Consider the following 26,280-nt stretch of genomic DNA (forward strand, 5'->3'; position numbering starts at 1 on the left):
GGTGTTGACGGCCCCAAGGATCGTATAGGAGCAGCCCAGGTGGAGGTACAGGAACAGGAGGAGGGGGGAGGTAGAGGCAGAGGTGGCAGGGGCACCCCCGGCAAGGCCAGAGGCAGATTCAAAGTTTGGACTAACACTTTTCCATCTGTTTTCTATCTCTCCCTCCTGCGAAACAGGCATTTCCCCTGGTTGCTTTTCAGCCCTTTCGAGGAGCTGGAGGAGCGGGCCGTGGGTTGGACTTTGGTTCTGGTGCCTGGGCTTGGGGCGGTGGATTTAGGGTGTCCAGTGTCTGCCTGTCTCCCTCCTCCTCTTCCTCATTCCGACTTTTGGGAAGGGGGTCAGGTGTCTTATTATATTTTTGTCCACACTTGTCTCTCTGGTCCGTCAGTTGGGTCACTTCCCCTGAAGCATCTTTATTTTTGTTTTTTTTTAATTTAAAAAAAAGTATTTTTAGAAGTGGTCACAGTGCCCCAGGCTCAGGGTGTAGGATCTGGGGTGCGGCCCCTCTGTGCACAGGTGGAAGCCCAGGGCCTGAGCTCCCCTGCTTGGGGAGCAATAACGATGCAATGAAGCACCTTTTATCATGGGGGAGCTTAAATGCCTGAATGTAGGGAACCTCATCTCCTGTATTTGATCTCTGACAGAGTAACTCCGGTTGCGAGACGGTGTGATAATTTAACGATCCATTTAGTGGCCATCTTTTTACTGAGCTCAAAACATACATAGGTTCAGCAGTGTCACGATAAAATAGATTTTCCCTTTAGATACAGGATCACAACTGTAAGTGTGCCTATCAGACAGAATTCGCCCCAGCAGGCTGAGATGTGTGGAAACTAAATCCTCCCACCCTTATGCAGGCTACAGAAACAGACAAGGCCCGTCTCAGGTCTCCCTTCTTTGAGGAGAGAGGTACAGAGTCTGTTCCCACTCAGTTCTCTTTGGAGCTGAATGATTTAGACTCTCATATTATTAGCCAGAAAGTTTACACAAACCTTCTATTAAAACATCAATTTGTATAATGCCGAAATAAAACAAATAATCCATCAACTCCTTTAGGTTATTCCCACCTAGAGAACACTACCGGTAACCATCAACAGCTGGAATCGAAGTCAGGATCATCAACTCAAATTGAGGAGGTCCGGGTATCAGGAGAAGTCCCCCGATAACACCTGTGAGGTGCTGACAAACTGCAGTGGCACAAGGGGCCAGTGCTGGCACGGAGCAGCCGGGGTCCAGGCGACCCCCAGGTGTTCTCAGGTGAGTTGCTCTCATGTCCTGCCAGCTGTGCCAGGAAATGTTAATGCAAAATGAACAAACCTTTTTAAAGTTTTTAAAAAGGAAAAGAGTGAGTTGAGCCCACGCCAGTACGGCTGTCCAGGATACACAGTCTTCACAAAGAAGAGAGTGCTCTGGGGAAGGAACATTTGGTGCAGGCTTATATGGTTTTTTCACATAAAGATTACAAATTATTATGACAAAGAGCATTCTAGAAAATTCTAGACTTTCTCTCGTGGTTTTAGTATGTGCAAGGCTGAATGACTTAAAAAAAAATTTTTTTTTTTAATGTTTGTTTCTTTTTGAGACAGTGAGAGAGGTTGAGCTGGGGAAGGGGCAGAGAGAGAGGGAGACAGGCTCCAGGCTCCGAGCTGTCAGCACAGAGCCTGACGCGGGGCTCGAACTCACAAACTGCGAGATCGTGACCTGAGGCGAAGTCGGACGCTTAACCGACTGAGCCAGCCTGGCGCCCCAAGGTTGAATGACTTTTTAATATTATGGGAACCAGGAAGGTTTTTTATCTTTACGTTTGGAATGCTTTTTAGTGATTTTTTAAAAAAATAAAGCAGATGTAAAATGTGGGCTCAGGGCAGGGAGAGGTCCCATGCTTTGAGATTTGGTTGAATCATTTTGTCCCTGATAAATGTTAAAGTAATGCTTTCCTGGAAGCCCACGTATTATTTAGGGGGTCTTCACAGAGGCAACAATGATATCTAAGTAGGCAACAAATTCTAGTGGCGAGGCCACAGAGAAGCCCACACTGTTCCTCCTCCCACAGATGGGGCTCGAGAAGTGTGTGCCCTGCTGTTGTGGTTGAGCCGTGTTCGCCTTCAGTCCAGGTGTCTGCAGTGGCCCTCTTTGCCTGTTGAGGGCAGAGTTTGGTCCCCAACGCTCTTAAGGGGCCAGTGTGGGGCTGCCCTGGGCTTGAGTTGGGTCAGACCAGATGCCTGCCCTCAGCCCATCTGCCAGAACTGGTCACACTGAACTTCAGGGCGCTCTCCTTGCGTTGCCCCCTGAGAGGCTTTTACTGATGGGCGGGGCCCGCAGTCAGACCTGACATCTGTCCCCAGTCAGTCTGCTGGGGTTGTGGTGACCCGGAACTGCCGGGCTCTCTCTTTGTACTGCTCCTTGTGAGGCTTTTGTTCATAGGCAGGGCCAGCGGTCAGATCAGATGTCTGCACCCAGCCTCTTGCCGGTTACTTTCCCCTGTCCCCAGGGCAGGAGTCACTTTGGAGTGGCTGGTAGGGAGCCGCTTGCACAAGGAGAAGCTTGTGGTGTCACTTTGCATGGACTCCCGCCGAGCGGGGCAGTCGGATCGGGTAGTCCACAGGAGAATGCAGGGGCAGGATGTGGTGTTAGCAAGCTAGGTGGTGAGGGTTCACGTTGGTTCCCACAGCTGGCTGTGTGTCTAGGCTGGGTGAGGGCAGATAGTGCCCACCAGCCCTTTGGTTCTTGGAGAAGTTCCCAAAGATCTCTGCCACTCCAGTGCATGTTTTGAGGTTAGTAAACAAATCTCCTTCCCGTGTACCCCAGGCACTTTTCAAACTGCTGATTCTTTGGGGGGGATTTTTTTGTTTTGTTTTTTGTTTGTTTGTTTGTTTTATATTATCTTTTGTTGGTGGTGTGTTTTATTTTTTTAATAATTTATTGTCAAGTTAGCTAATACACAACGTAGTCTTGGCTTCAGGAGTAGATTACTGTGATTTGTCACTTACATACAACACCCAGTGCTCATCCCAACAAGTGCCCTCCTCAGTGCCCATCACCCATTTCCCCTGCCCCTCAAACCCCCACCCCCATCAACCCTCAGTTTGTTCACTGTATTTAAGATTATTCTGATTTGCCTCCCTCTCTGTAACTTATTTTTCCTTCCCTTCCCCTGTGGTCTTCTGTTAAGTTTCTCAAATTCCACATATGAGTGAAAACCTTTATGACTTTCTCAGACTTATTTCACGTAGCGTAATACCCTCCGGTTCCATCCACGTTGTTGCACATGGCAAGATTTCATTCTTTTTCATTACTGAGTACTATTCCACTGTATGTATATATATGCTATATATATACACTGTGTATATATATATATATATGTATACACACACACACACACACACACACACACACTCACTCACACACTGTATATATACACTGTATATGGCAGGGACCGTTTCCTATGCCCTTGCTTTCCGGCTTTCCCAGAGACAGCCCACTGATTTTTAAAGTTCTGGTGTTAAGCCCCACTAATTGTACAAACTCGAAGTTAAGCCCCTCTGGTCCTCAAAGCTACGTGTTACGGGGATTTGTCTTCCCAGTGTACGTCCCCTGTGTCCAGAGTGCCTGGTGTGGGATCTGTTCCTTTCCCTTTGTGCACACGGTGTGTCCCTCCCATTTGTGATTAGTCTCGTAGGTTGGTTTGCTTTTTAACCGGCTCTGCCCTTCCTACCATTTTGGATGTAGCCTCCTTTCTACAGTTACCTCTCAAGAGCCATTCTGCCAGTCCTTGGGTCATTTTCTGGGTCAGTTACACGAGTGTGGGTGGTGTATCTGTGGACAAGGTTAACCTAGGATCCTCCTCCACCATCTTCCCTGGAGTGTATTTTTGTGGATTGTGTAAGATACTGGTCCAGCTTCATTCTTTTGCGTGTGGATGTCCAATTTTCCTAACGCCATTTATTGAAGGGCTGTTCTTTCCCCATTGTATATTCTTGGCTCTTTTTTTGTAAATTAATTGACTGTATGTGTGTGGGTTTATTTCTCTATTCTGTTGCATTGATCTGTGTGTTTTTATGCCGATACCACCCTGTTCTGATTGCTATAGTTTTGTAACATAGTCTGAAATCAGGGAGTATGATTCCACTAGCTTTGTTTTTACTTCTGAAGACTTCTTTGGATAATCATGGTCTTTTGTGGTTACCTACAAATCTTAGGGTTGTTTGTTCTATTTCTGTGAAAAATACCATTGAAATTTTGACCAGGATTTCATTAAATCTATAAATTGCTTTGGATAGTATGGGCATTTAAACAATACTAATTCTTCTATTCCATGAGCACAGAATTTCTTTCCATTTATTTATGTCATCTTCATTTGCTTTTATCAATATTTTATATTTTTTAGTGTACAGTTCTCTCACCTCCTTGGTTAAATTTATTCCCTGGTATTCTTTGTGATGCAGTTGTAAGTACGATTGTTTTAATTATTCTTTCTGCTGCTTTGTTATTAGCATATTGAAATGCAACAGATTTTTCTGTACTGATTTTGTATCCTGTAATTCCACTGAGTTTTTTAGTTTTAACAGATTATTTGGTCATGTCTTTAGGATTTGCTATACATAATATCATGTCATTGACAAATAGTTACAGTTTCGCTTCTTCATTTCTGGTTTGTGGGCCTTTTATTTCTTTTTCTTGCCTAATTTCTCTGGCTAGCATTTCAATACTTTATTGAATAAAAGTGGGGAGAGTGGGTATCCATGTCTAGTTCTTGATGATAGAGGGAAAACTTCCAGCTTTTTACCTTTAAATATCATGTTACTTGCGGGCTTGTCATATATGGTCTCTATTATGTTGAGGTACATTCCCTCTATACCCACATTGTTGAGAGTTTTTTTCAGTGGATGTTGAATTTTGTCAAATGCTTTTTTTTTTTTCATCTTTTGAGATGATTTTGTGATTCTCATTTATTTTGTTAGTGTGTTATATTACATTAATTTGTGGATGTTGAACCATCTTTGCATCCCTAGAATAAATCCCACTTGATCTAAGCATATGGTCCTTTTAATGTGTCATTGAATTTTGTTTACCTATATTTTATGGAGGATTTTTGCATCTATGTTCATCAAGTATATTGGCCTGTGATTTTCTTGTGGTATATATCAGGATAATGCTGGCCTCATAAAATGAATTGGGAAGTACTCTTTCCTCTTCTGTTTTTTCGGAGAGTTCTAAAAGAAAGGATTGGCATTATTTGGTAAAATTCACCAGTGAACTTCTCTGGTCCTGGACTTTTGTTTGTTGGGAGGTTTTTGATTACTGCTTCAGTCTCCTTACTAGTTTAGTAAAATTGGTCTGTTTAGATTTTCTGTTTCTTCATGATCCAGTCTTATAGATTGTAGGTTGACAGGAATTTTTCTCATTTCTTCTGGGTTGTTCAGTTTAGAGTATAATTTTCCCAGCAGTCAGTCATGATCCTTTGTATTTCTGTGGCACCAATCTTTCCTTGGTGTGTCTAGCTAAAGATTTACACATTTTGTTTATTGTTTCAAAAACTAGCTTACTTTCATTTATCTTTTTCTGTTGCTTTTTTTAGTCTTTATTTCACTTATCTTTGCTTTGATCTTTGTTATTTTTTTCTTCTACTAAATTTGGGCCCTGCTCCTCTTTTTCTTGTTCTTTGGTGTGTAAAGTTAGGTTTTGCTTTTCTGGATTTTTTTTTGTTTCTTGGGGTAAGCATTTATTGCTGTGAACTTCCCTCCTAGAACTGCTTTTTCTGCATCCTATAAGTTTTGGTATGTTGTATTTTCATCTTCGTCAAAACACTTTTTTATTTCTGTTTGGTATTTTTTTTTGCTCATGGGTTGTTCAGTGGCATGTTGTATGATGTGCATGTATTTGTGAATTTTCCAGTTTTCTTCTTGTAACCGATTTCTTGTTTCATCCATTATAGTAAGAAAAAGAACGCTTGATATGATTTAAATTTTCTTAAATTTATTAAGACTTGTTTCGTGGCCTAATATGTGATCTGTCCTGGAGAATATTCTTTGTGCGGTTGAGACTTGGTTTTTGGATGGAATGTTCTGTATATGTTTGTTACATCCATCTGGCCTAATGTATTTTTTAAAGCCAGTGTTTCCTTATCGATTTTCTGTCTGGACGATCTATCCACTGATGAAATTGGAATGTGTTAAAGTACTGTAGTATTATTGTATTACTGGTTATTTCTCTCATTATGTCTGTTAATATTTGCTTTCTATATTTTACCATTTTGGGGTGCATATTTACAAATGCTATATCCTCTTGGTGGGTGACCCTTTTATTGTTATATAATGACCTTCTTTGTCTCTTATTACAATCTTTGTTGAAACTATAGCCACCCCAGCTTTCTTTTTAAGGTTTCCTTTTGCAAGGGCTATCTTTTTCCATCTCTTCACTTTTAGTCTGTGTGTGTCCTTCCATCTGAAGTGAATCTGTTGTAAGCAGCATATAGATGGGTCTTTTATCTATTCAGCCACTCTGTGTCTTTTGTACATTTGGCTTTTTTTTTTAAACGTTTATTTATTATTGAGAGACAGAGAAAGACAGAACATGAGCAGGGGAGGGGCAGAGAGAGGAGGAGACACAGAATCCGAAGCAGGCTCCAGGCCCTGAGCTGTCAGCACAGAGCCTGATGTGGGGCCCGAACTCACAAACTTCGAGATCATGACCTGAGCTGAAGTCGGGTGCTTAACCGACTGAGCCACCCAGGCACCCCTCTGTGTCTTTTGATTAAAGAATTTAGTTCTTTTATGTTTAAAGTAATTCTTGATATGTATGTACTTAATTGTCACCTTGTCAATTGTTCTCTGGCCGTTTTGTAGTTCTTTTCTTTTTCCCTTATTCTCCTCCCTTGTGATTTGGTGATTTTCTATAATGGTATGCTTGATTCTTTTTCTATCTTTTGTGTATCTACTGTAGGTTTCCGCTTCCTGGTTATTGTGAAGCTTACATGTAACAACTTATAACAGTATGTTTTAAGTTGATAAGAACTTAAGTTTGAACATCTTCTAAAGCTCTACATTTTTAACCCCCACCCACCTGTTTTACATTTTTGTTCACAATTTGTCTTTTTATTTTGTGTATCCCTTAATAAATTATCATAGTTATAGCTGTCTTTGCTACTTCATGTTTCAGCTTTCATACAAGCTTTGTAAGTGATTAACCCACCACCTTTACAACATTAGACTCTGAATTTTACTATGTATTTACCTTCACCAGTGAGATTTATACTTTTGTATTTTCTCGTTACTAATTAGCACCCTTCATTTTAGCTTCAAGAAATCTCTTTAAAATTTCTTCTAAGGCAGGGCGACTGTGTAGCTCGTTTGGTTGAGTGTCCAACTTTGGCTCAGGTCATGATCTCACGGTTAGTGAGTTTGAGCCCCACATCAGGCTCTCTGCTCTCAGCATGGAGCCCACTTCAGATCTGTTCCCTTCTTTCTCTGCCCCTTCCTCTCTGGTTCTCTCTCTCTCAAAAAGAAAATTAAATTTCTTCTAAAGCTAGTATAGTGCTGATGAACTTCTTTTTGCTTGTCTGGAAGACTCTTTATCTCTCCTTAAATTCTGAATGAAAACATTGTCAGGTACAGTAGGTATTCTTGGCTGGAAGTTTTTTTCTTTCAGCACTTTGAATAACACTCCCTTCTGGTCACCAAAATTCTCCTGAAAAATCTGATCTTACGGAGGAAAATCCCTCTTACGTAAGAAATTGGTTTTCTTTTGATGCTTTTAAAATTCTTTCCTTGTCTTTAACTTTTGACATTGTAATTATAATGCGTTTGAGTCTCTTCAGCTTTGTATTTGGAACTCTCAGGGTTTCCTGGATCTGGATTTCTGTTTCTGTCCCCAGCTCAGAGAAATTTTCAGGTAGCTGTTCTTTCTTCAGATGAGCTTTCTGCCCCTTTCTCTTTTCTCCTTCTTCTGGAAACTTTTAATACAAATATTGGTCTGTTTGATGTTATTTCATAAGTCCTATAAGCTCTCTTTTCTACATTGTTGGGTTTTTTTTTTTTTCCTTATTTTTGCTGCTCTGATTGGCTGAGTTCTGTCTGCCCTGTATTTGAGTTTTCATGTCCTTTCTTCTTCTTCATCCAGTTTACTGTTGAACCCCTCCGGTTATTTTTCAGTTCATTTATTGTATTCTTTAGCTGTCCCTTGGAGGAGGACCTAAGTCAGCACCTAGATTCAGGCTGATTGTACGTAAATCAGACTGTCAGGCAGCAGCTTTTAAAGTATACAAATATATACAGTCCTATAGGACTGCAAGCATTAGGTCCTGCCAGCTACCTAGGCTGGGCACCCTGAGCGTCAGTCACAAACATTAGGGTGCCAGGCAACTATATGAGCTCCTTTCTGGGAGATACCAGCTATCTGAGGCAAGGCAGATGGAGGGCACAGGGCGGCATCTACTGACTTACCGGCTAAGTACAGCATCTTAGTAGGTCTCTAGACGTATGTCAAACCAAAAGCCAGCCCCTTCGGTCGAAAGCTCCAGGACACGGAAATAGTCCCTTCTCACAGGAAGAATGGGGGTGTGTTTCAGTCTGTATTGTGCCCTGGGGTTTGCAGCAGGCCAGAGACTGTCTGCCCGTTTGTGGCAGTCAGTCGTACGGGATACAGGGATGCCGACCCTGCTGGCCACCAGAGCGGAGCAGTTAAGGGGCATCCGTGAGGTGGTAGCTGCAGAAAACAAGGCTGCAGATGTAGAAACGGGGCACCGGACGTTGTACAAGCTCCCCTCTGGGAGATACTGGAGCACGGCAGAAAGAGAACAGAAAGATAGCCGTCTGAGGTCTCCGGAAAGGTTTGCAGTCGGCCCTTAGATGTGTGTTTGATTGCAAGTCTATCCCTCAGACGTAGCCATGGAGATTAGCCAATAGGCCTCTTTCACAGAACGTTTGGGCTCTTCGGACCGTTGCCTCTTGCTTTGCTCTGGAAATGGTAGACAAAAACTCTTTCTCTGTTGGTGACAGTCCTGTGTGACTCATTAGCCGGTCGGCCACCACGGCCAGGCGGTCTAGAGATGTCACCTTGCAGCACCTGCAAGAATCGGGGCACCCGATGAGGGTCTGAATTCCTTTCTGGGAGATACTGACAAGCCGGAGTGAGGCAGAGAAAGAGGGCAAGCATGGTGTCCACCAGCCTCCCTTCCCCGAGAGTCCTTCAATGGGCCTCCGGACGTGTGCCAAGCCAGAAGCCTGCCCCTCAGGCCGAAGCTCCAGGACAAGCACAACAGTCCTTTATCACAGGAACACTGGGCAGATGTTGCCGTGGTGTTAGCTGGCCATGAACTGTCTCTCCAATTGTTACAGTCTTGTGGGTCCCCAGAATGTAGGCGCTGCTGGCCCCCAGAGCCAGGTGACCCAAGGGACGTTCACACTGGCTGGCAGTTGCGAAAACGGAGACACCCGGTATAAAACCAATACCAGGTGCATGTAACAGCTCCCCTCTGGGAGATGCTGGTGCTCTGGAGGGCAGCGGAGGGAGGGCATAAAGATGATGCCTGCTGGGGGAAAAAAAGAAGGAGCCTGGATTAAAAAGAATTTTTTTTTAAGTGTCTACTGGCCTCCATCCTTGGAGAGTATGCCGGCAGGCCGGCCCCTAGATATGTGCTGACTTAGATGCCTGCCTCTCAGGCCGATGCTTTAAGATAGGTAAAGAAGCTGCTTTCACGTAAAGTCTAGCTGCTTCTGCACTGGGCCTGGTGCCGGTGAGTCCAGGGGCCTGAGCCCTTCAACAGCCATTTCTCAGTTTGCACGATAGCCTTTTGGGTCTCAGGGATGCAAACCCTGTGGGCTTTCAAAGCTGTAAGTTTCAGGGGCTTATCTCTCAGCGGTAGGTCTTAGAAGTTGGGGTTCCCGATGGAGGGTTCAAACCCTTCACTCCTCCCTGAGAAGCTCTGGATTTCCAATGCTGGCGGGGGGGGTGGTTCGGCAAGATTGCATCTCTGCCTTTCCTAAACACTTCACTGCGAGCTGTTTGCCTGATGTTAGGAGTCCCTCAGCTTTGGTTTTCAGAGGAAATTGTTCATTTGTAGCTGTACATCTGGTGTGTCTGTGGGAGGAGAGGAGTTCAGGATCTTCCTATGTCTCCATCTTGAAGGAGCCTTATTCCTTTTTTTGACTAAATGATATTCCATTTTATGTAAATCCCTTGTGTATCCAGTCATCTGTTGATGGACGTTTAGGTTGTTTCTCCTTTCTGGCTGTTGTAAGTGCTGCTGTGAACATCCATGTACAGGTATCTGAGTGCTCATTTTCAAGGTTTTGGCGTGTATATATATACCTATTTGGGACAATTGCTGTTTATATGGTAATTCTGTTCCTGTTGTAGAACTGCCAAACTGTTCCAACAGTGGGTGCAACACTTCACATTCCCACCGGCAGTGGGCGAGGGATCCGGTTTCTCCGCATCCTTGCCAACACTTTTTTTTTTTTTTTTTTTTTAAGTAAGCTCCAAGCCCAGCTTGGGGCTTGAACTCACAACCCTGAGATCAAGAGTCACATGCTCTACTGACTGAGCCAGCCAGGTGCCCTTCCTTTTTTTTATAGTTATCCTAGTGGGTGTGAAATGGTATTTCACTGTGGTTTTGATTTGCATTTCCCTAATGACTAATGTTGAGGACGTTTTTATACCCTTGTTGGCCGTGTATATATCCTCTTCGAAGAAATGTCTATTTAAGTCAAGACAGTCAATTTTTACAGTGTTTTCATAGGCCTTTTTGTAATTATAAATGCACCAGAAGTTTTATTGTAGCTACAACTTTCAAGCAGATTCTGATAGGACTTTGAGAAACCGTCTTACAGTTTTACTAAGCTTCATCCACATCACATGAAGGCAACAACTTAAAATACAGACTCCATTAAGGTACGTTTTGCTGTCACCTTGGAGCCTCTTTAGAGCCATTTAATCCCCACTGGATATCATTATTGGAGTTTCTGGTACTGATCATCAGTACGAACCTTTAGGTGGTGCTCTTTGATTAAAACAGTATATTCCTCAACCAATTTAAATACAGTAGGACATCCTAGGAAGAAAAGTGGCCTTTTTTTTTTTTTTTCTTTTTTTCTTTTTTTGAGGGATTATCTCCCAGGTCTGCTCAGAACTTTTCCTCATACAATTTCTGTTGCGGAGTCTAATCTGTCCCATCTCCTTTTACCCCATTTCCAAAGATCCGGACATGAAGTTCTCCTCCAGGAGGAGACTGTCAGTTGTGGAATAGGAAAGAGGCAGGTCCTGGTTTCGCACCATATAAAGCACCCCTAGGCTGAAACTGTCATCTGGGCAATTGTGCCTCCCAAAGAAGCCCCCCACCGATGTCTTCCTGCAGAGAACCTCCTTCTCTGTGTCACAGTCCCATTTCCTTAGTGGGGTCACTGTCTGGGAGCTGCCTGCCTGTTCTGCAGCTGGCTCAGCCATTCAGCCCTCCCAGACTCAAGCCTCCGGTCTGCCTCCTCTGCTCTCCTGCCCTTCAGCATCCTGATTCCCCTTTGATCATTTGCTCACTTCCCAGCCCCATAGGTGGAAAGTTACCTATGTTTTTATTCTGGTTTCAGAACCTAGGTCATTTTAAAAAATCGTGCCTCATCTAAGTATGCTAAGATCCACCCTCCCTGGACACAGCTGGTCTTGCCAACTATAAATCCATACCCACCGCCTTTCAGGTCTAATGGCCTTTTCTCAGTAGCTGCTCCCCTAATACTCAGTACCCTGCCCCTAACTTGTATTTCTCACCAAAGGACCCCTGCGCTTCTTTAGAAACCTTGCAGACCTAGATTCTTCTGTCACATACCCTACTTGAAATATCCTTTCCAAAGATTTTACTAAAGCATTTATTTTTTAAACAAAAATATACATTAAATCTGATTTACAGAATATAGAAATAATTTATCCAAAGCAATTTGCATTTTACAATTGTTAATATTGCACCCAGCAGTGTAAGTCTTTGACACATTTGCGTTGTCGACCTTTCCCACAATTCACAAAACAGGAGAGAAAACGGAGAATACAAGCAAACTTTTCTTTACCAAAGAAAGAAAGAAAAACAATTTACAGTTTATGTACAAGAGTTGTAAACTTCCAGAACTTTACTTCCATAGAATAAAGAGCCATACATTCTTTTATCATTCCTAGAATATGAATGATATACATGTTGTGATTTCCTCATAGGAATTCAAAGGGACAGGTATTGTGAACATTCACAGCCTAATGGTAAAGAACAGAATTATTGAAAACACTTCTGTATCTTCACTAGAATATGGGAACTAGCATGTGAAAAACTAGTGTGTGAAAAGCCTCGAGAAAAATAACTTTTGCCTCTTTGAGGATAGTTTCCATAATTGCTTAAAATCATTTTCAGTTTTAAAGGATACTCTGTTAGAAATGTGGCTGCCAACAGCCTTTTTTTCTCTGAAGACAAGTGAAAAAGTGGGGTCTCTGTTCAAATCCCTTAAAACACATGTAGGCAGGCACGAAGTTTGCTTTTCAAAAGAAAGCGTTACAAAGTCACAATTTATCACGGCTACCCTTAGTTTTTAAGAACTTAAAAAAAAAAGTCCATAAATATTTAAATGCATCTTTTCAAAATGGAGGGAAGGAAGTGGCTAAAATATGCAGTAGTAAGAGTAAACGTAGGTGATGCACACTTTTAACCTGGTAGTAAACCGAAGCAGACTGAAACCTTGTACTTATGAAATGTGAAGTGATTTTCCTTGATTGAACCAACAGGAGAACATGAAACCATGCAGCTCATTATCTTCCAGGTGATGAACATTCAGGATTTTTTTCTGTCGTGGCCATTATAAATAAAAGGTCTTTGTTAAGAAGGTACCCAATGGGGCAAAAAAAAAAAAAAACCCTCTGGTTATGTATGTTGAAGATCCCAGGTAGGAATGATCTCATTGTAATTTTATAATGCGGTACCATTTGCACTGAAATACAAGTTTCTAATTCTGTCCCAGATCGAGACTGGATTATGACATCCCCTCTGAAGCCTAATGGACACAAGCAGTTGAACAAGAGGACTTTTGAAAAAGGTATTCTTGGCTTCGCCATTGCAATAGTCCAGCCCAAGTGGTTTGTTACAAAAGTTGTTGTCTTTAACATCCTCGTGACAAATTCAGTTTTTGGTTTTTTAAAAAGTCCTGAGAGTCTTTCATAAAAAAATAGACATCTGTGTGTGGGTGTGTGTGCCGGCTTCGCCGCCGCATCAGCTCTCCACAGTCCGCCGGTACTCCGCGGTGCCCTCGGCTATGATCGCGTCCAGCGGGGAGCGCTTCTTCCGGATACTGCGCCCGGAGGAGATGAGGTCGGCGTAGCCGCGCTGGTGCGAGAAGGCGTAGGCGGAGCGCCGCGAGGACACGCCCCGGCGGAACACGTGCTGCCGCCGCTTCCACTGCTCTTCCGCTTTCAACCGCTTGCGATGCTTCTGGATCTGCGGGGGGAGGGGGCGAGGCCGACAGTGAAATGGAAGGGCTGTGGTGGCGGAGGTGGACGGGCACTAACGCCCAGGGGGTGGGGGCCCCCCCGACGTCTGTCTTGTTTAAGGCGGCATCGCCCTGCTCCTTTTACAGGGGATGGCACGCCGAGCGGTTACGTAACACTTTCAAGGTCTCGGACCTTCTAGAAAACGGGGAGCCGGAATTCCCACTCGCCTCCACTACCGTTCTTTGCCACTGAGAAATTAGACTGGGACAGATTCGAGAGAAAATTCCGTCCTTCCCTTTCCCTTGTTGCTACTGCATCTTCTGGTCAGCAGACATGGGAGAATATCTAGGGGGCACTGAAGGTTGCTTGCCTAGCATCTTCTCTCTCCTTCCTGATGAAGAAGGAGTAGAGTCAAGAACACCGTTCCTGCATACAGCCACAACCCTCTTGGGCTGTGGAGACTGCTCCCAGGAACAGGGCTGGTTGACTTCCCTTGCTCCGCACGAGTCCAGCAATGGCCGTGTGACCTCATCTGGCTAAGGAGATCTGCATGATGTGGCCTGGGCCCTCCCATGCACAATTCTCGGGCTGCTAAGAGAAAGCTATGGAGCAGTCTCCTGTCTTCATCTGGACGGGTGTGTCAGAAGGAGGTGCCTGGAACTGCAGTAGCTATCCCCCCAACTTCAAGGTGAAGCTCATAATGAGGATAGCAGAGGGGAGAGATGGAAAGAACCCCAGTGCTTTTGACAGACGTTTAGGTGCTCAGTCACCAGAGCCTGAAGCCTGCTGCTGATTATGTGAATTGAAGTGATACATTGTTTGAACAACTTGTAGCTCAGACATCCCACCAGAAGAGGTGGCATTTTCTATATGCACGTACATACCCCAACCTATTTGCAGGGCAAAATGTTAATATTGTAATTGTTAAATTAGGGGATAGACATATGGGGGTTCATTATACTATTCTCCCTTTGATAATGTTTAAAATAAAAAGCATGAAAAGAAAAATCCCTGTCCCAAAGGACTTCTTTGCAAGACGGAGTTAAAGAGAAGTAGTATTAAATAAACCTCCATACCAAAGTTCCCAGGAGTTTAGAATTTGCAGGAAAGCTGCTGTGGGGACACGCTCTGATTTCTGTGAGGGGCACTCAGAATGAGGAGAATACTGGTTTTTCTGTACCTTATCACTTTCTGATGGCCAAATGGTCATTGACAAGAAGCGTATGGCAACGACGGGCAGTAAGCACACTGCAACGGTCAGAATGATGGTCAACCAAATGTATGGCTGTCTCAAGGCATTTGATGCTGTGCCTGCAGAAACGTGGAGGATGAATCACAGAGGTCCTTCATCTGAAGAGCATAGTTAATATTCCGTAACCCTTACATGCATTGTCTATTTACAATCAGATTGGCCTCCCCAGAACATTCCATCACTGCTGAAGGAATGAACATTTTAAAATAGGACTAAGCAGGGGCGCCTGGGTGGCTCAGTCAGTTAAGCGTCCGAATTTGGCTCAGGTCATGATCTCGCAGTCCATGAGTTCGAGCCCCGCGTCGGGCTCTGTGCTGACCACTCAAAGCCTGGAGCCTATTTCGGGTTCTGTGTCTCCCTCTCTCTGACCCTCCCCCGTTCATCCTCTGTCTCTCTCTCTGTCTCAAAAATAAATAAACGTTAAAAAAAAAAAAATTAGGACTAAGCAAAACAAAATCAGGAAGACAAATGTACATCAGCAAATGACTAAGCAAAAAATAAAAAGTATGTTTGTTGACATCGTATTAGGTAAAAATGCAAAATTAGGCAATCTGTTATACTTCTCAATTTTTCCAGGAATTTATTTTTCAAAGTTTATAGTTTGAAACTCCAGATAACAATAACAATTAGCACTGCCGTTTGTATGACTGGTCTTAACACTAGGTGTTTTATTTGGGTCATGCTATTTAGTCAGCTCTGAGGGATAAATAAGTTTCCTCTTTGCCTCATAAGAAAATTGTGGAGAAGTAAAAAGATTCGCCCAGGGTAACAAAACTACCAATGGCCACTTCTAAACTAAAACCCACATCCATTTGACTAGAGCCATACTTTTTCCACTGCAGTTCGCTGCTGGTTTATGGCAGAGGAAGTAATTCTATCATACAACCAGGTAATCATATTACTACCCAATTTTAAAGCTATAATTAACATCCCCTAGAGCCAAATTTGTCACAGTGTTTTCTGTACTTACACTGTAAGTTTATAAAAATGCCTTTTTTGAAAAAATGTGTTGTTATACTGCTAAAAATGTGTTTAAAAACATTCCCTTTGGGAATATTCTAACAGAGCACTAAATTTTTTAAAACACAAAACAATGCAACCAAAAACAATCACAAAAAAAAAAAAAATGAGCTTAATCCCAAGAAAAGGGTTACCATAGCAATGGTCTTTTTACAACTGGTCATAAAAAAAAAAAAATACTCATCTTTTACAGGGAAACTAGTTCATGGGGATTTATTTTTTCCATTGTGAACTCAAAGCTACTCTATTTAAGAAATTTGTAAATTCTGATTCATGATATTATAAATTTTAAAATATGTGTGAAATAGCAATTCACATTCATTCTGGCATTTATCATTTGTCCTATTTTATATGGCTATAAAGTATTTAATTTCTAAAAATTTACTTACTGCTCTGCATTCATTTTTCTAATGATGTGACAGTTTTCCACTTTTGAATTCTAGAATTTCCTCATACATGATTCATAGCTTGATTAGCTAATATACTATTTTTATTAGGTCTTTGAATTATTTCCACTTTTTAAAAATAATTGGAATCGTGATGGTGGTATAATCTTTGTACAAATTAGCCTTTCCAAAAATTGGTATGTTTTATCTTAAGGTGTTTTCTCCAATTGGAAATACTAGGTCAAAATGTATGAGAAGTTTTATAGGACGTGACATATTTCCAGATAGTGCTTTGAAAAAATTAAATTATATTAATAGTTTACATGCATACTCAATTTCTCATTACCTACCAATATTAGATTTTGGGGGGGGGGATAAAAACTAACTGAACAGATGCACAATTGTATCTTAAAACTTTTTAATTTTGCTTTCTTACTGTCACATTACCACACTTCCAGCCCACCACTGTTATTCATTTGCCAGTCAGGACATTAATTTTCACTAGCAATAATTTGCACCTTGTGTTTTACTTAGAAGTTATGTCAGAATCTAAACTAATAACATTTCTTGACACCTTTATGTTTGGAATTTAGAAAACACCAACCTGTAAATTGAAATGCAGATGGAAAGAGAACATGTATCCCAGCACTATGAAAGTCAAACATGATGCCAAAATAAAGTGCAATGCTTCCAAAAATTGAAAAAGCATTCACAAAGGTCCAGTAAGAAGTATCCAAGCCAATCTGTTGGGAAACCAGAGAAAGAGCACTCATTTTGGAGAGTCACCAAGAAATAAAGGATCCAAGGATTCTGAAAACAGAATTCAGCAATTTAAGCATGATCTGGCTTGAATACTAAACAAACAGAAACTACCCTCGGCTCAGGTGAGAAGTAGGAAATGTGCTTGGTGTAAGGGGTGACGATAGCGTTCATGTTTTGTAAAATGGCAAAGGCTTAGCTGGAGGGAGAGTGACAGCCAGATGGCTATGCGCACTGGTCTATGTACAGAAATCCTGGTAACTCACAGATACAGAGAACACTTGACCAAAGCCATGTACCTGGAAGTTGACTGTTATTATAAGAGCAGAAGCAATCGTCACAGCAAAAGACTGGTAGTCTGAAGGTGCCTCTCCATCCTGCCCCACAGTTTGCAGATAAGCTCCAAGAGGTATGAAGAAAAGGACCATCGATGTTAAAATTCCATGCACCAAGCTTACGAAGAATCTCTTATAGTTGAAAAGTAAGTCTCTTTGTCCTACTACGTACAGCCCAGGGAAGCGGAGGCTCAGTTTGTCACTCACATCCTTAAAGGGAAAACACCATTAGCTGCGTATCCGCCAGGAATCGAAGAACTCAGAGATCCGTTACAGTTTATACCTCACAAAGAGTGTCAACTTACTCAGTTTTAGGAAGGCAAAAACTCAACAAGGTAAGTCCTGATGAGTTGGCAGTGTGCAGAGGCCAACCTCTTTACTTTAGTCCACCGTTACTTGATATTTAATTAAGATATGGATAGGTAGAAATTTATTATTTTGCTGTTCATAGAAAGAAAGCAAACTAGTAATTTCAAACCAAAAAAAATGGAGGGAGGCTATTTTTACCTCCTGGGAAAACAGATTCTGATTAATTCTTTGGGAAAGTATTTTCACATACAAGTTGATGGGTTAATTCCAAATTATTCTTTTTATTCATTAAAGTACTTTAAGTACCAAGAATCGCTACTAGATAGAATGTGAACTAATTTGGGAATTAAACACCTAAGTTTAGAGAAATATTAAAATAGTTGATGTTTACAGTAAGTTATAGAGACATACTATACTGTCAGGTGTCTTAACAAGAAACTGTTAGTGTCCAAAAGGAAGATAATACACTTTTTTGTCAATGAATTCAACCCAGGCACAGAAATCCTCGTTTCTTACTATAAAACAGGAAGCACAGTTCCTCTTGTTGCCTGGCAACAGGACAGCCATAGGGTTTTCTCAGGAAGAAGGGAAAACCAAAAGAATGCAGTGAAATAATATTTGCTTTTTGCTTCTCGAACAGGTGCTCGGTCTGCCCTGACGTGTCCCTGTGAGCACGAGGTCCTACCTGGTCAAGCAGCCCCATGAGGAGCACGGGCAGGCTGGAGTAGAGCACGTTGTAGAGCGTGATGAACCAGTCCTCGTACGCCGTCTGTGGGGAGGTTAGAGTCTGCGTCACAAACCAAGATCTGCTGCTGGCCTAGTCAATGCACATGCATTCTTTCTCAACTGGGAGGCCCCCAGCATGCGTGGGGGCTTCTGCCAGAGTAAACCCCACTCCTCTGCATCTGCAGAAGGTGTGAGTTGGGTTCAACGGAATGGGCAGAATCCACACTCCACAGAACAGACCTTCCTTCTAAAATGAAAGGGAGAACATACACCAAAACATTTCTTGGGAAAGGAGTCCGTCCATTCTATGTGAAGAATGCTGGAAAATATGTTGGTGCCGATCCTTTCTGTATCCCTTTGTTAACAAATTTGGAATACATAAACCCACAGACCGGCCCAAGAAGCACATAAGGTATCATTCGAATGTTCTTTACTTTTACTTTGCAAGTCCAGCATTTCTATTTAAACATTTTGTGAAGCAGAATTTGAATTTTAAAAACAGGCGCCTGGGTGGCTCCGTCGGTCAGGCGTCTGACTTCGGCTTGGGTCATGATCTCACTGTCTGTGAGTTCGAGCCTCGTGTTAGGCTCTGTGCTGTCAGTGCAGAACCTGCTTCGGATCCTCTGTCCCCCTTCTCTCTCTGCCCTTCCCGCCTTGCTCTCTCTCAAGAATAAACGTTTAAAAAAAATACGCTTCTGAAAAGGATGCACAGGGTTTGCGCACACATACATCCTCAGGGTGGCAGAGGAAACAGGCCTGCTGGTCACCGCCAGTGGTGGTGGTCCTGCATGGGAGCAGGAAGAAGGCCCTCGTGTGTTCAAGGTTGCTCCTGACCCACGGTTCCCAGGGCTCCTCCGATACCATCTGAGGCACACCATCAGAAGTTTGGACAACCACAGGCGCTGACAGGTTCAATTTTACTAGTGATGCTTTTCTGCTGTATCACCATTTTAACATATATGACCCCCACTCCCATTTCAGCCGTAACTTAAAAAAAAAAAAAAGATTGAGAACAGATCTGTGATCATCCAAAATTCAGATAATCCCTTTAGCCTTGATCACAATAGCATTGTTGATTTGCTATCAAAGTTGAATAATTTATCATTATTCTTTTCTTTAAGTTTATTTATTTTGAGAGAGCAAGCGAGCACGGGAGGGACAGAGAGAGGGGGAGAGAGAGAATCCCAAGCGGGCTCTGTGCTGTCAGCACAAAGCCTGACACCAGACTTGAACTCATAAACTGTGAGATCATGACCTGAACCTAAGCCAAGAGTCAGACACTTAACCAACTGAGCCGCCCAGGTGCCCCTTATTGTTGTTCTTAATGGCAAGGTAACATAAAAAATCTCAGGTGAAGGCAAAACACATCAACAAAAGCCAGGAACAAATCCCAACTTTTCAAAGGCAAACTAAAGTATTTTTAAAGCACCAGAAACATTTTAGAAACATCATCGGGGTGCCTGGGTGGCTCAGTCGATAGTGTCTGACTTCGGCTCAGGTCATGATCTCACGGTTCGTGAGTCTGAGCCCTGCATCAGGCTCTATGCTGACAGCTCAGAGCCTGGAGCCTGTCTTTGGATTCTGCGTCTCCCTCTCTCTGTCCTTCCCCTGCTCACGCTGTCTCTCTTTCTCTCTCTCTCTCAAAAATAAATAAAACATAAAAAAAAATTTTTTTAAAGAAACATCTGTAATCTCAATCTGTGCCTCAACTATTAGGAGAGCCTTAAAATTGCAAATATGGAGGGGAAAGGTTTTTTTCAGAAGTAGAGTTTTATTTATGTAAGAGTTCTATTCATCAGATAATAATAATACTTATATTACCTGTGCAGAGTACCCATTGAAGAAGGAGTACCAGAAATGAACCAACGTAAATGCGAAGTTTTTGTAAAAGAAATATCGAAGGAACTTGCACATCCTTATGTAAGACCACCGGCCGTGTACCAACAGCAGTCTCTGCAAGTATCTGAACTGGGCAAAGGAGTAGTCACTTGACATGACAGCTTGCATGCCTTCTTGTCCACTTATTCCAACACCAATGTGGGCAGCTGTGGGGCGGAGGGAGAAGATATGTGAATCATAAGCTAATTTTAAAGCAAAACATGGAGATGATAAAAATGTTTCCACAGCAAAACAAAGAAACAGACATTCTTGGAGCAATGAAAACTCTTGCTCACCAGCCCCGCCCCAGCTTCTGAACTCAACTTTATGTCAGAGATACAAGTGGCTAAAAAAAGCACAAGGCAAGGGCTCTGAGGAGGATTTGTGGAAGGATCTCAGGTGGGTGGTAAATTCCATTTGGGTTTTCTGCCCAGCTCATAAGCCATCCTTCCCACCCACGGAGGGAACCCAAGGAATCCGTGCATACTGTGTGTCCCTGCCTCCCTGGCCACAGCTGAGTCAGCTCTGGGCTGGTAGGTCATCGGTAGCATATACAAATTGGCTCTCCCAACCTTCATGTCACCCTTGTTCTATTGGAAAGGTGGGAAAGCAGATAAAAACCTAACACCGCTCTGACTTCCTCGCAGCAAGGTTCTATTTGTGAATTGGGTTCCATCGTTGCGAGCCACCTGGAGCCCAGCAGCCCTTCCCTTTGTGGCATTTCTGCAGTAGAGTTCATATCCTCTCTCCAGCTGCCTGGAGGTTGACGGACAAAAGTTCTTCAGCTGAAAAGCCCTTCACAGAAGCCTCAAAGTTAGAAGCTCCTCTGGTGCGTGACTAAGACATTCGAGGCTCAGCCTGGCACCTGCTTCTTCAGTCTACCCAGCGCTTTTGTGAGCACTTAGTCCCTTACATTAATCACTTCCTGCTTAAAGTACCCAGGGGAGTCTGTTTCTTATACTATCCTTGGCACAGAACCCAAGCTGGACCAATCAGTGTCTCTTTCACATTTTGGAACTAAGATTTGGGTTTGTGTTTGTCATTTTAACTTCTAAATTCTTGGGTTGTGGGACAGATCTATTTATTTCCAAGGGGTTCTGAGAGGCAGAAGTAAAGTCTAGAAGGAGGATTGAACAGAAGCTGGGTTCCTGGTTCCAGCATCTTCCCGAGGTCTGGCTTTTTGGGAGGCATGAAACATCTTTAGATCTTTTAAAATAAATTTCTTTTTGTCTTAAGCTTGCGTTAGCTGTTCTTTAATATTTACAATCAAAAGTGTTTTAACTAAGATACTAGTTTATATAGTATATGATAACTATAATATACTTAGTTAACTAAGATATTAAACTTCTAGCATTTAGTCATGGCCCACCGTGACCTTAAGAGACACTTTTTTTTTTTTTTTTTTTGGCTGCAGAAGGTTTCCAGAATGGATAAAAATGAAGGTGACAATTCTGTCCATCCTTCCAATAGTCACTTAGTCACAGTTTCAACTTAGCAAATTACGAATTTTATATAGGTCTTAAGAGGCATGGAACTAAAGACATACTGAGATCTGCTAGAGAATGTGTGTTGGAGAACATAACCTATTATTACTCAGACCCAGAGACGTGACTGCCAACTCAGCAGGGTTTCCAACTGAAAGCGGCTCCAAAAATCCTGCCTTAGTGGCAGAGTACAGGGTCTGGCAAATTCAAAGTGACACACTGACTTGGCCAAACCTACGTTTTCAGTAACACTTTGCAATTCTAAAAAATAGAATGAATTGCAGGTCTCATTCAATATTTATGACTTCTTTTTAAACACATAAATAATTCTTATGACTAGTCGTGGTTGCCAAACTGTGCTTTCCTGCCGAACCATGGGCTACTTTTCCGATCAAGCAACAAAGGGAGATGTTGAGGTTCTCTCGGAGCCAAGGAGAAGGAGCCCCTCATGTCCAGCCAAGCCTTTTCGCTGAGCACACCAAGGACAGCGTGTGAAAGAACACAGCCACAGTTCACAGGGGATTCAAGGCAACTGAGGAGATGTACTTTATAGGGCTACATGTTTTTCTCCCTATAATCTAAATATAGACACCTAGATTTTCCTGAAGTTTCAAAAATGTGGTTTCAGATGCCTCACTGGTAGGCTCCTTCATAGTTCCTTAACAGACTCATCATTGCCTCAAGCCTTTGTGGCTCTGTCTCCCCTCTCGTGCTTCTTGCTTATTCTTAGGGTCTTAGACCAAGAAAAAACACCACCCACCAGCCAGCAGACATCTTCAGGCCCAAGAGAGGGAGACAGGGGAGCCCATGAGAGTCCTTGCGGCCTTGCTAGAGGCAAAAACATGAGGGGGGGGTTGCAGTTCCCTCCACTTCTAAATGTGGAACATGCTAACAAATGGCCAAGTTTTTCTGACACTTAAATTTTACTGTATTTCTTTAGAAACAAATATAATTTCTGTATATTGTATTTTATACAGGTGAAAGCAATGCCAGTTTTTCTAAAATACAAAAAGCACTATCAGTACTTGGGTAAAGCTCTGGACTTCCAGGGACACCTGAGTTTCTTTGATTTGCACCCCAGATGGATGTTCCCTGTTACATAAAAAAGCACCGACCATATAACAGAGCTTAATAAAATTCTTAGAACAACTTAAGAAAACAAGTCTCTATAAGGTTACTTATGTTGACTTTGTGATCCCTTTTGCTATCAATTGGTAAACTCCTTGGAACAAAAAAAATTTCAAGTCTAAGTCACCTAGTCAGATGGTAAATTTGCAAGGTAACCCTCTCTCCAACATCTAGAAGTCTCCATTGTAACTGAGTAAAACTAATGTTTGAGTTACTTGCCCTTTTGGCACAGCTATTGATGCTAAGGGCACACAATGGAAAATAACCCCGAACTGGCTGTAGAGGAAAGAGACTGATGTAATTTGGGGCCAGAAATGCCAGTCGTATGGTAGGATTGGCACATGCAAAACACCCTGGAGAAGAAATTAAACCAGCAGTGGCCACAGACAGACACGTGATAAAGAAGCAGGAAGACATACATCATATAGCTGACTCCTGCCGAGGAAGATAAAGTTGGAATATTCTTAGTATAGATCGAGGAGGAGGAAGAGACTCTAAGAAAAGAAAGAGACACACGAATTACAAAACAGGCTTGGATTAAAAGTCTAGTTGTACATAATGCATTTTAGTTCTCTAGTAGAACATACGTGGTTATGTCATAGTTTGAACTAATAATATCACAAAACTGGAAGTGACCTCAGAAATCATAGTTTTCAGATGAGAAAATTGAGGCCGGAGCATAAGCCCAAGGTGACACGGCATGTCGGTAGAATGAAAACGAGCATTCACAGCTCACTAGTTGGGGCGTTTTCATTACAAGATGCTCCCTGACAGTAACACAGGGAGGAAAAACCACCCAGGACTCAGGCGTGTTGATGAACCTTCGGTTCTGCGTGCTTTAACACTGGCACAATGTATTTCTGCATGACAGGGCTCAGTTCTTCAATTTGTGAAGACGTAAAGCCCTCCCACCAGCGAAACAACCCTTGGCAGTCTCCTTGGAAGGTCAGGAGGATGGCAAGGCCATGTTAGAGTTGTGTTTCAATGCCACATGTGCTCCCTTGGGCGCATACGAGGTCACCCAATTTCCCAAAGGCAAGAAGAAAGCCCCAGAAAAAAAGATGCTGAGATAAGAAAGCAAAATACTCTCAAATACTAAAGAGAATTCAACAATTTACTCCGCGCTCAGCAGAAATTTTCACCAAGCTTACTAAATAGGATTCTAATAAGCCTTAAGGAAATAGAGGAGGAGAAGCAGTAAGCGAGGGAAAACAAAACAAGTCCCCATGTGTGTAAAAGAGGGAAACAGAGGAGGCCAAATTCACTCATGTGGAGCTCGTCTTCTCATTGGCATCCTCTGAGGGGCACTGTCCTACCTGCTCTCTCCTACTGGGGTAGACTGAGCTTCCTCAGGGCAGGGTCACAGGTGTCATCATCGTGGTTACATGCCTTTATCAGCTGCTTTCTCAGAGCCTGAGCTACGGGATTTGGAACTACTACCCTCGGAAACATTCCTGCCTTTCCTTCTCTAAAGCAGTTCAGGTGGCATCGGCCCTGGGTGAGACTCACTTTTGATCATGTTTACATCATTGGCCCCGTCTCCAATCGCCAGCGTGATGGCTTTCTTGTACCTCTTCACCAGGTCCACCACCATTGCCTTCTGCTTGGGGGTGACCCGGCAGCAGATGACTGCACTGCACTCACAGGCCAGGTCTACAAAGTTCTTCTGCCTCTGCTCTTTCCTGGCTTCCAGACGCCTTTTACTCTGCGTCCGCATCCGTCTTTCTTCTTCCGTCCTCGGGAACTTCAGCTTCAGAATCTTACTTCTCTTGGTCTTTTTCTCCAGAAGAATTTCATTCTGTGAGATTAGAGAGGGAGAGGATTACAACCATCTTAGTTTTTATCTCGAGGGTACCATTTCCAAGACTTTAATCGTGTGGAGGATGGTTCTTGGGTTATCTCATGGATGATACTGTTCTGATTATAAAACCTACTTACCATGGAAATTTAGAAAACACAAATGTACAAAGAAAATTACAATTATTCATTGATTGATAAACCAGGGCTATCCACCGTTACCAGTCTGATGGATTTCCTTTCATGTATCATATAGGAAGTCTCACACTTGGGAAATTGCCGCTCATTCATAGGCCAAGAGATTTTTAGGCTGTCAGTTTGTATGAGAAACCATCTCAGATCAGTCCACAACGAACTGCTGTAGTTTAAGGCAAAGGCACACACAGATACAGTAAAGATACGCACCAACCAAGAACCAGTGATTATTAAAGCACGACTTTCACCAGGTGGAAAAAAAGGTTCGTGCACGGGGGGTACAAACTTTGCATAGACTCCACCTCTGTTCCTCTGGTTTTCCATCCTTGTGTGAAGAAGAGCACTGGGGGGAAAAGAAATTTAAGTGTTTAAGAGCACAAGACTATAAATGGACATATAATCTCTATTTTTATTTGTGTTTTTTAAAAAAACCCACGTAAAATTTATCATCTCACCTATTTCTACAGTTCAGTAGTATTAAGTGTATTCACACTGCTTTGTAACCAATCTCCAGAACTTTTTCATCTTGCCAAACTGAAACTCTATACCAGTTAAGTGACCCCCTTCCCCTAGTCCCTGGTAACTACTGCTTTATTTTCTGTTTCTACGAATTTGAACACTATAAGAGAACTCCTATAAGTGGAATCACACAGTACTTGTGTTTTTTTTTTTTTTTCGATTGGCTTATCTCCCTGTCCTCGAGATTCATGTGCTATTATAGCACATGTCAGAATTTCCTTCCTCTTTAATAATATTCCAGCGTATGGATATACTACATTTTTTTGTCCATTCATCCATCAGTGGACGATTGGGTTGCTTCTGCTTCTTGGCTATTGTGAGTAGTGCTGCTATGGATGTGGGTGTGCAAATATCTCTTTTGAGTTCTGGCTTTCAATGCTTTGGGATATATACCCACAAGTGGGATTGCTGGATCATATGGTAATTCTGTTTTTAACTATTTTGAGGAGCCACCGTACTGATTTCCATAGCAGCTACACCATTTTCTTTCCCACCGACAGTGCACAAGGGCTCCAATTTTCACATGCTTGCCCATACTTGTTATTTTCTGGTTTTGTTTGTTTGATAGGAGCCATCCTGAAAGGGTGTGAGGTGATAACTTATTCTGGTTTTAACTTGCAGTTCCTTAATGTCTGAGCATCATTTCATATGCTTGAGCGTATGAGTGAGCATCATTTCATATGCTTGTTGGCCGTTGGTATATCCTCTTTGGAGAAAAGTCTATTCAAATCCTTAGCCCACTTTTAAATCAGGTGACATAATCTTATTTAAGTCCTAATTCCTCCCCCACGGGGCACCCTGTTCTTGGTGTTCCGTTATTTGCCAAAGACAGCTAAAGGAAGATACAATTGAAAATATGCTCAGGACCAACAGAAGGAAGGCAATCTTGATCTGAATTATTATACCTGGGTATATAGTGTATTATAATTTATAATACAGTGTATTATAAACAGTGGCTGCTATTTGGCAAAAAGAAGCTTACTTCCACATAAAGTTATGTTTGCTTTTGAGAAATTCTCAGTGCTTTGTATCAAAAAGTAATT

At 42.5% G+C, this 26,280-nt stretch overlaps 1 protein-coding gene across 3 annotated transcripts in view; it reads right to left on the bottom strand.

Moving 5' to 3' along the window:
• Window positions 1-11,841: 11,841 nt before the first annotated feature.
• Window positions 11,842-26,280, bottom strand: part of ATP8B1 (ATPase phospholipid transporting 8B1) — a 128,317-nt gene continuing 113,878 nt past the window's right edge. For all 3 annotated transcript variants that reach the window (XM_011288155.4, XM_045042408.1, XM_045042409.1), the window contains 8 exons: window positions 24,929-25,061; window positions 24,236-24,524; window positions 20,058-20,281; window positions 18,196-18,279; window positions 17,166-17,411; window positions 16,712-16,850; window positions 14,630-14,760; window positions 11,842-13,456 (listed from right to left, as the gene is read on the bottom strand). In XM_011288155.4, the coding sequence (XP_011286457.1) occupies window positions 13,232-13,456; window positions 14,630-14,760; window positions 16,712-16,850; window positions 17,166-17,411; window positions 18,196-18,279; window positions 20,058-20,281; window positions 24,236-24,524; window positions 24,929-25,061 (1,471 nt within the window). In that variant the 3' untranslated portion in view covers window positions 11,842-13,231. The remainder of the gene's footprint in view (window positions 13,457-14,629; window positions 14,761-16,711; window positions 16,851-17,165; window positions 17,412-18,195; window positions 18,280-20,057; window positions 20,282-24,235; window positions 24,525-24,928; window positions 25,062-26,280) is intronic.

The sequence above is a fragment of the Felis catus genome, chromosome D3 (genome assembly GCF_018350175.1).
Source record: "Felis catus isolate Fca126 chromosome D3, F.catus_Fca126_mat1.0, whole genome shotgun sequence".
Classification (NCBI taxonomy): domain Eukaryota; kingdom Metazoa; phylum Chordata; class Mammalia; order Carnivora; family Felidae; genus Felis; species Felis catus.